Source organism: Orycteropus afer, unplaced genomic scaffold (assembly GCF_000298275.1).
Source record: "Orycteropus afer afer isolate SDZICR_OR568_19922 unplaced genomic scaffold, OryAfe1.0 scaffold00044, whole genome shotgun sequence".
NCBI classification, from domain to species: Eukaryota; Metazoa; Chordata; class Mammalia; order Tubulidentata; family Orycteropodidae; genus Orycteropus; species Orycteropus afer.
The window spans coordinates 5291010-5300981 of NW_006921631.1; the positions used below are offsets into that span (position 1 = coordinate 5291010).

Consider the following 9972-nt stretch of genomic DNA (forward strand, 5'->3'; position numbering starts at 1 on the left):
GTTGTTGTTGTTGTTATGTGCCGTCGAGTCAGCCCTGACTCATAGCGACCCCTCCTTGGGTTTCTGAGGCAGTATCACTACAGAAGTAGGATTGCAAGTTAATATGGTTGGGCCACAATGAAAGGAAAGGCCACCTGAATGTTTTTCTAACTTTTAATACACAATTACATATATATATACTCATTCAAAGGATTTTGAGTGCTTGTTCTATACCAGGAACTGTTCTAGGTGGAGATTCAATGGCAAAAAAAAAAAAAAAACATGATGCCTTGCTTATGGAGCTTATATGATAACAGAAGAGACAGACAACAAAGACAACAAATAAGTAAGTGGTATTTTTAAATATATAATATCATTTTAGATTTGCAATAGTACAGTGAAAGAGCTTAGAAATGGGTCATACAACAGAGGGAGACTAGAAGGTGAGGAGCTACTTTAAATGGGCTTGGATAGATCTTAGGTAGGTGGAAGGACGACATTTGAGCTGAGACCTAGTTAATGAGAAGAAACGAGTCATGCAAAAAGCCAGAGAGGTACCCTTACAGGCAAAGGAAACAGCAAGTGCAAAGGTCCTGGGGCCAAATTAAGCCTGGACTATTGAGGAACTGAAAGAAGAAGGCTAGTGTGTCTGAGGCAACATGAAGGAATATATTTTGCTAATAGGTTAGAAGATGGGGCAATCTACTTCTGTAGTGATACTGCCTCAGAAACCCAAGGAGGGGTCTATGAGTCGGGTCCAACTCAAAGGCATAACAACAACAACATAAATAGGTTAGAATGCACTCCTCACTTTCTAAATTGTAATATCATGCTAGGTTTCAAAACAAATGTGGCATGACTTTTAGTTCCAGAATAAGAAAATGTGTAATGGCTTCTCCTCTTTCATCCTGTGTTCTGGAACTATTGTTGATGTTCTAAGGAAGGTGTGGTGCTCTGGTCTCTTAGGAGGAAGACATATCTGAAGACAGGTAGGCTAGTTTATGACTATATTTTCTTTACTACTTCATTTGGCAATAATCTTATTTTTATTATTTATTACTTCATGGATAAACTAAGAGTTTCCATGCATTTCTTACCCTTTATTATGCCTCAAACTCGAACTCACTGTCATCAAGTTAATACCGACTCATAATGACCTCTGTTGGATTTCCAAGGTTCTAAATCCTTCTGGAAGCAGATTGCTCCATCTTTCTTCCATGGAGCAGCTGGTGAGTTTGAACCACCAACTTTTTGGTTAGCAGCCAAATGCCTTAACCACTACACCACCTTATGGCAGTGAGGAATAAATAAAGGTCAATCAGCCTACCAACTGATGGCTTTGTAACTGGGCTAGAATTCACCCTCCCTCTACATCAAGTTGAGCCCCTCACACTTGGCCTCTGCCTCTCTCACGCACCTTAAAATGACCAGATGCATTATCTAGGGATATATTACCATTTATCTGTGGCTGTTACTCATGGGCAGGATTAAGGATTTTCAAGGATTAACTGAACTTCTCATTGATCCTCCCCCCACCACCCCATTTTCTCCCCAAGGTGTGGCTAACCACAGAGAAGCCCAAGAGCCTTCAGGGAGCTAAGAAATATGTAATTCAGACCTTATCTCACAAAATAACTTCACTTAATTCATCCCCGGGAAAAATCTTACTTTCTTTTGAAGGAAAGTTTCAAAAGAGAAAGAGAAGGAAGGAAGGATAGAATGATAGACAGAGAAAAAGATCTTTTGCTCCTTCCTATGCTGGAGATACAATGGTTATACACTAGTCTGCTAACCAAAAAGTTGGCAGTTCCAACCCACCAGTAGTTCTCTGCTCCTGTAAAAAAATATGGCCTAGGAAACTCTACAGGGCAGTTCTGCTCTGTCATAATGACACAGGTCATTATGAGTCGAACACAACTCAATGGCACACAACAACAACTTTGAAGCAAATATGGCAGGGTGAATAAGCACTTCTCAAAACCATACTTGAAAACTGCAGGTGATTGAGCCTTGCCCCAGAACTCCATGTTATTTCTCCTATCCCATTTTTATTCCACTGATAGAATTTTGAGATACATCACTGCTCCAAAGAGGCTGTGAAGACAAAGTTTGAAAGAAGAAAGTGGGCAGAAAGAAGGCAGATTTTGTAGGTGGAAGAACATTTAGGGAACAGCAGAGATGGTTAAAGGCAAAATTCAGGAAGTTTTTCTCTTAAACCCTTTTACTTCCCCACAAACTATAATATACATCAAATACTCATCAGAGAGTTTTGGAGCTGCTTAAGTTGCTAGCTTATGATGGGGTTCTGTTCAGGCAACTATGCCATCAGAACTCAGTCCTGACTTAAGTCAAAAACCTACCCCCTTGGTTTTTGCTGGGTCCCCCCCCCCCATATCAGTATCTTTATAAACCAGATCTTTATTTCTCTTTGGGGCTTGGAAACATTACACCTGAAAATGGTAATAGCAGCAAATTACACACTGCAACATTGCATGTAGTAATGTTACGCAGGATAAGATGTACCAAAAACAAACAAAAAGGACAGTTGTAAGCACAGTTCACCATAACCAGAACACATCCTAAGTCAGACACTGCCCGTATACACGTGTGTGTACTTGCATGTACATTTGTATGGATGTTAACACTTGTGTGAAGGTGAGCAGGGGTAAGAATAACATCAGCAAGAACCAAGGTAACCTGGTTCTACACAAGCACATATTGATAACCATAAATTGTTATTGTAAAAACCAAAGTAAACCAAACCCACTGCCATCAACTCAATTTCGACTCATAGTGACCCCCATCGGGTTTTCAAGGCTGTAAATGTTTATGGAAGCAGACTGCCTCATCTTTCTTCAACAGAGAGGCTGGTGAATTCAAACCACCCTTCCTTTTTGTAGCAGTCAAATGCCTTAACCACTACACATACCAGAGCTCCTTTTGTTATTGTAAAGTTCTGAGGGGAAAAAAAAATGGGGTATAGGAGTTATTGCTGTGGCTGTTGGGCGCGGTGGAGTTATTCTGACTCACAACAACCCCGTGTAACAGAACAGAGCTGCCCCCAGAGGGGTTTTTAGCACAGAAATAGATTGCCAGGCCTTTCTCCTATGCCTTTCTCCTATGCAGTCTCTGGTTGGGTTTGAATCACATTTTGATCAACAGCCAAGCTCTTAATGTTGTGACACCAGGGCTCCTTGCTATAGGGGTACAAGGTGGAAATTCATTTGCCTAACATGCCACCTAAATTTTCTCCCCTCTTGCATTGCCTTTACTGGAAACTCTGAGCATCTGTTCAGGGGCACTGCACCAATAGCCATTACTCACTGGCAAATTCAAACTTGGTGACGCCCAGGGCTTACTTTGTGATAATAAATGGAAAAATCAGTTGCATTACAAAAATGCTCCACATTTCTTAAAATTTGTTCAAGGTAAATTTACTCAGAATTAAGTCAAAGTTATTTAACTGGATGAAATGTAGGATTTTCCTCTAAAGTGACAAGGTTACAGGTAAAGAAAACAGGAGATGCAAGAAATTTCATTTATTTACCTCAGAAGTCTGAAATAAATACTTTCTGCACTCTAAAGTTCAAGTTCCTTGCTTAAAGGATGGAAATGAAAGGAAATACTCTAGAGCTAAATGCACTAGAAGGAGCTCTGGTGGTGTCATGTTTAAGGCATTTGGCTATCAACCGAAAGTTTGATGGTTCAAACACACCAGCTATTCTCTGGAAGAAACATAAGGTATTCTGCTTCCATAAAGATTTACAGCCTTGGAAACCCAATGGGGGTTGCTGTGAGAGGGAGTTGACTCAATGGCAATGAGTTTGGTTTTGGGGAATGCAGAGATGATTCAAGGGAACACCAGGCAGGTAGTATTATTGTTATTATTATATCTGAAAGATTATTGAATATCAGTAACTACCCATTGCTATGAACCTAACCAGAAGGCTGGTGGTTCAAACCCACCAGCCACTCCTCAGAAGGAAGGTTGGGCAATCTATTTCCGTAGTGATACCGCCTCAGAAACCCAAGGAGGGGTTGCTATGAGTTGGGTCTGACTCGATGGCACATAACAACAAAAACCCATTGCTGTCAAATCTATTCCACCTCATATGTGACAGAGTGGAACTGCACCGTAGGGTTTTTTCTTTTTTTAATTGTGATTTAGGTGAAAGTTTACAGAGCAAATTCACTTTCCATACAGCAGTTCACATATACTTTGTCTCATCACATTGACCACAATTCACCACAATGCAACAGCTCCCCTCCCACTTCCTCCCGACAGTCACCTCTTCCCTGTGTCCATCCCTCCATGTACCCCTGCCCCCTGAGCTGTCTCTTTGTGCGTAAACAGCCCTTCTTTCTCCATGATTGCTCTCTCCAAGGAGTGTATCTACCTGAGGTAAATGTTCAACTCCTATGCCTGCCTTTTGTTTGGCTGGAAGCCACAGATATGAGTTCAATTCCAGACCTGAAGAACAGCTAGGGGCCATAGTTTCAGTGGTTCCACCAGGCTATATCAGACCAGCAAACCTGGTCCCCTCTTTTTTTTTTTCCAAATGATTTTGAGTTTTGTTCCACATTGTTCTTCCTCCCTATCCAGGATCTCCTACATAGATCCCCCTCTGAGTGGTTGACAGTGGTAGCCAGGCACCATCTAATTCTTCTGGTCTCATAGTCATATAAGCTGTGGATTGCATGGTGTACTAGTTGCTACAACGAATTGTTTCTATGAATCTTTGGTTTTCTTCATTCTTCTTTGCTCTGAATGAGGAGAGACCCATTGTTGCATCTAGATGGCTGCTTACAAGCTTTTAAGATCCCAGTCACTACTCACCAAAGTAGGAGGTGAAACAATGTTTTGTGTAGTATGTTATACCAATTGAGCTTGATGGCCCTTGTGGCTATGGTCCCAAGCCCATCCATAGGGTTTTCTTGGTTGTCATGTTTAGGGAAGCAGATGGCCAGGGCTTCCTCCCATGGAGTCACTGGATGGGTTGGAACTGCCAACAGCCCGACATAAATCACTTGTGCCACCCAGGCTCCCGATGAAAAACTAAAAGTTTTTAATTTAAAAAAAAAAAAAAAGAGAGAGGAAGAAGGGATAAAACAGAAGCAGGGGGGCGAGGTGGGAAGAAACATGAGAGGAAGGGAGCACAAGCAGGAGGAAGGAAAGCCTGTCAGGATGCTGGGTTCTGGAGATAACCCACTGCCATCAAGTTGATTCTAACTCATAGCGATCTCCATTGGGTTTCCAAGGCAGGAAGTCTTGACGGAAGTAGATTGCCAGGCTTCCTTCCGTGGAGTGGCTGGTAGGTTTGAACAGCCAGTCTTCTAGTTAGCAGTCAAATGCCTTAGGTGCAGTGCTCCTTGGAATCTGGAGACACTTCTGTGTTTTTCAGGGAAAAATCCTCTGTCTTCAGTACTACTGATCAGTGTGTCCCTTGGTATCTGCAGGGGATTGGTTCCAGGACCCAAAGGAAACCCAAATCTGTGGATGCTCAAGTCCCTTCTATAAAATGGCATTGTATTTGCATATAACCTACTCACACCCTCCTGTATGCATTAAATCATCTCTAGATTACTTATAATACCTAACCAAACCAAACTCACTGCTGTTGGTTCGGATCCAACTCATAACGACCCCTCCTTGGTATCTGTATCACTTCAGAAGTAGATTGCCCAACCTTCCTTCCGAAGAGTGGCTGGTGGGTTTGAACCGCCAGCCTTCTGGTTAGCAGTCAAAGGCTTTAGGCACTATGCTAAATACAATGTAAATGATATGTAAGTAGCACTTTACGCTCTCTCTTAGCCTTTGAGGGATTGCTTTAACCACTTAATTGCTCCCGGGCCGCCTGCCCCGCCAATGTTTTCCATCACAGTTGGTTGAATCTGCAGGATACAGAACTGGGGATACCAAGGACAAACTGTATATGAAAGTAGGTTAACTATTTGAAAATAAGTCTTTTAATTCTTTCATCAGTCCATCCTATACTATTTCAAAACTTGCTGTTATGCAGAACAATAAGATCTCAAATACATAGTAGGTCTCTGATTACTCCAAAAGTCAACCGCCCACAGGGCCTATTGGGTAATGTGAATGAAAAGGGCTGAGTATCAAAGACCAGGAATATTCCTCCCCACAAATCTGCCTGCACCAGGCTCAGGAGTTGGTGTGGAGGATGGGAACAGTGTATTTGGAGGAGATGCTGAGAATCAATACACAGAGGACAATGGGTAAAACACAGAAATAGAAATTTAGGAGGGGAGGAGGAAAAAAGAGAGGAGTAAAGAAGAAGCCGAAATGAGGAAGATGGGTCTATATCAAGAATGATAAAATGCTACAAAAAACTTAATGTGGGAAACTAAGAAATTGAGAATAATTCCAACCAAGCCAAACCATTATATCAACCACACGAATTTCTTACTGATTTGTCTTCCTTTCTTTTGATGAAGTATAAATGGAACATACTATCTCCTGGCAAAATCATGACCCTGTGGGGTTCAGAGATATTAAGAGAATTTAAGAAAAGGAGTCAGTTGCTAGGAAGACGGGAAACAGCAGCAGGACCACCACGGACAACAAAGAATGACCAAGTTAACCAGAACTGGACTTCTCCTAGCCCATAAAGAAAAAAAATTCTATCCTAAAAATATTCTATAAAGAACATTTTTCACATATTTAATATGAAATAATTTGTATATGTGAAGAATTTTGAATTTTAAATATGTGGAAAAATGCATATAGGTGAAAAACTTTAAGAGAACATTCTTCTTTAATGGTAAAAGTACACTACCATATAACATATTATTAAATTGGATTTTATAATGGTTTCAGAAACTTATTATTTTTTCCTTGATGAAGTCGATGAGCTATATTCTTACTTGGAACTTATAATTATTTTTACTTTAATATATGACCATTTTGACAGCAAAGTAGATGGTGTGAAGTTAGGTGTGACTGTAATTACTATCCTACAAGTACAAAGAATAGTAAAAAGTTCTACCTATTATCAGACATAGTATAAGTTTTACAATTCCATACTTACTCATCCTTGAAAGGAAAAGACTAAATCCAATTAGGAATTTGGGGTGATATTTTGAATTTAAGAATATGTTTTATGTTTTGTTTTGTTTTACCAAAGAGGCTAGAAATAATGTATAAATACAGATCAAGAGTAGAAATGTGTACTTCCAATTATAAATATGAAAAGTAATAAATCCTCTATATGAAATAAGGACAAGAGCCATTTAGAAAGAGAAAATATAAACACCACACAAGGTTGATATTTCTGTTAATGGTAATAATCATAGTTTATTGGGGTGCCCTTATTTCTAGTTCACCTTTCACTTCCATAGCCCTTTAATTTCATGAAACAGCACTCGAGTTCATAATTCTGGGCAAGGGATGGTTCATTTCCTACACTGTTTTATTCAAAAGTGGATATGCAGGGGTGGAAGCATTTTGCATCGGACAAAAGCCTGCCAGAAGTTCAGCTGGCCTAGCCTTTCTCTATTAGAGAGCAGAATTTCTCTCAAAGATCACAATCACCATCCTGCTGAAACTAACCCTTGTGCAAATGTCTTTCCACATTGCCTACTTTTGTAGCCGTGTGCACCAAAAGATAAGTGAGCGTCAACTGAATGTTGGGAGCCAGGCAAAGAACAGTGAAACTTTCTCTTAAAATATTTCCATCTCTCCTCCTAAGGGAAAGAATCTAATATTACCTTGAAAGTCCCTTAGCAGACTAGATTTAATAGAATCCAAGAAACACCAGCAGAGATCAGTTCCAGTTAATCCCTAACTTGTTGCAATAAGAAAAAGGCAGAATATCATGATTTCATTACCTAGGGCTTTCACATCACCACAAACACACAATCTCAAATGAAGACTCACAGCAGACACACACAAGGAAGCAGATACAGTGATGGGCAATGAGGTTAAATACCCCCTTTTGCTCCCAATCTTCAGCTAGTAATTTCTGGTAAGTTTGCTATACATAAGAGGAAATAGTCCAGGTTCCAAATAAAGTTAGCCTTTATCTTATCTGAAAATAGTTTGGGCACGGGTCTGCTCCAGTTATGCTGTCAGTCAAAACTCAATATTATTTTCTGACACTTTCAGCACATTTCCTGAACCCATGGGGCATGTCCCCTCTATATAGTAATTTCCCTGAATTCTCCGTTTAAAAAGCATGTAAGACAGGTAGCTTCATCCACCACTTCTCTGATGATCTCAGAGAAATTAATTAAATTGGCTGGGGGAAAGCGGAGTGAGACGGTCCTTCTCGTGAGCGTATTTAATCAGAGCACGCTGCCTCTGAGGGAAGAGAGACAGCGTCATCAATATTCAAGGGGTCTCATCTCCCTTGCGCAGCCCCACCAGCCCATGCAGGGCATCGGATAAACTCACCTGCCGTTCTTAGTCACGATCATTTCATTAGTGACTTCCTTGAACCTCTGCCAGAGAGGTGCATCCTCCAGAATGATCTGAAGTTGTTTCTCTGTAGGGTCGCCTTTTTCCCTCCCTGCCTGAAGCTCACTTTCGACCACGTTGAGCAGACGAGACACAGTGCCATCGCTGGCCTTCTGAGAGCTCAGATCACTCATGGTGGTTGGCCCCACGCAAACTTGGCTGACAAGCCTTACCTATCTTGCCTGCTTCCACCTCCTTCTTCCCTTCACTTGCCAGCTATTCAACCCCAGCTGAACAGCGCCTGGGGAGCTGGAGAGAAGGTGGCCCTGGCTCTTGCCTAAACTCCTAGTGTGACACCCCTTCAAGTCTCCAAATTATACCACCAACCTGTTAAGCTTTAGTTGGGGAGGGGGGTTGGAAGGAGGAGAGAGACAGAGAAGAAAAAGCCTTCTCCTAATTACTCATTGGATCAGGTGGGAGAGAGCCCAGCTCTCCCATTGGCTGGTACCTAGAGTAGACGCTTAAGAAGAGTACTCCATCCAAATTATCAGGCTTTTATCTTGTTGTACCTGAAGAGGTCTAATCGGTGTATTGAGGACCATTTTCCCATTAATTAAAATTGTTCCAGGCCCAAACGGCAACAATCAGGCAAATCATGTTTGTGGATAAATCACAGCATGTGGCTCAGATAGAGGAGGAGGTCCTGGAGAGAATCAACAAACTTAATACCAACCCAGGCTGGCCTGATAGAGTTGGGAACCGAAATCCATCCTCCTCTCTATCACCTTAGAGTGATGATGAAGGCCTGGAGAGAGGAATCCATAGGTGGAAGGTCAAAGGCACTGTGTCAAGAACATGACAACTGTCTCAGAGATTGCAGGCAGATGCTCTGTGCAGCAGTTTCTCAAGGGCCAGAGCTCCAGAGAAAAGAATAGAGCTAAAGACCTATTTCTCCCAGGGTACCCTCTTATGGCCATCTCTCTCCTGAGGGAGTCTACCACATGCTCATATCCTACTAATCTTAAGGAGACTGATCACCTCCTCTCTAATGGGGTAGTGCCTAAGGCATTTGACTGCTAACTAGAAGATTGGTGATTCAAGCCCACCAGCCACCCTGCAGAAGGACAACCAGGCAATCTACTTCTGTAAAGATTTACCACCTTGGAAACCCAAAGATGGTTGCTATGAGTTGGAATTGACTTGATGACAGTGAGTTTAATTTTTGGTTTTTGATCACCTCCTATAAACAATGGAGCTCTAAACTTGTCCTTCCTCCTAAGAGTCTCAGGCCCTTTATTTGTTGTTTTTATTTTGTTTTGCTTTTTCCCAGCCCTTTCTAGAAGAAAACTTCAGCTACCATCAGATTAATCTTGCGAAGAATACATTTTTCCCCAGCAAGTAATAATAATGCTTTTTATATCATTATGCAGAGCAATTTTGATTCTCTGTCCAGAAAGGCATTCTGGCTTTCCTTTTAGACAGCCCAAGGCCTGCTGTGGCATTCCAGAGTAAATCCTCACATTCCCTGGGCAAGTTCTACTAGTTGAAAACTTTTCTTTTACCTAGAACACACAGTA

General features: G+C 41.4%; 1 protein-coding gene across 1 annotated transcript in view; it reads right to left on the bottom strand.

Annotated features, from left to right (window-relative positions):
- Positions 1 to 8589, bottom strand: part of TBX19 (T-box transcription factor 19) — a 49504-nt gene extending 40915 nt beyond the window's left edge. The window contains exon 1 of the mRNA XM_007937720.2: positions 8393 to 8589. Coding sequence (XP_007935911.1) covers positions 8393 to 8589 — 197 coding nt within the window. The remainder of the gene's footprint in view (positions 1 to 8392) is intronic.
- Between the last annotated feature and the right edge of the window lie 1383 nt (positions 8590 to 9972).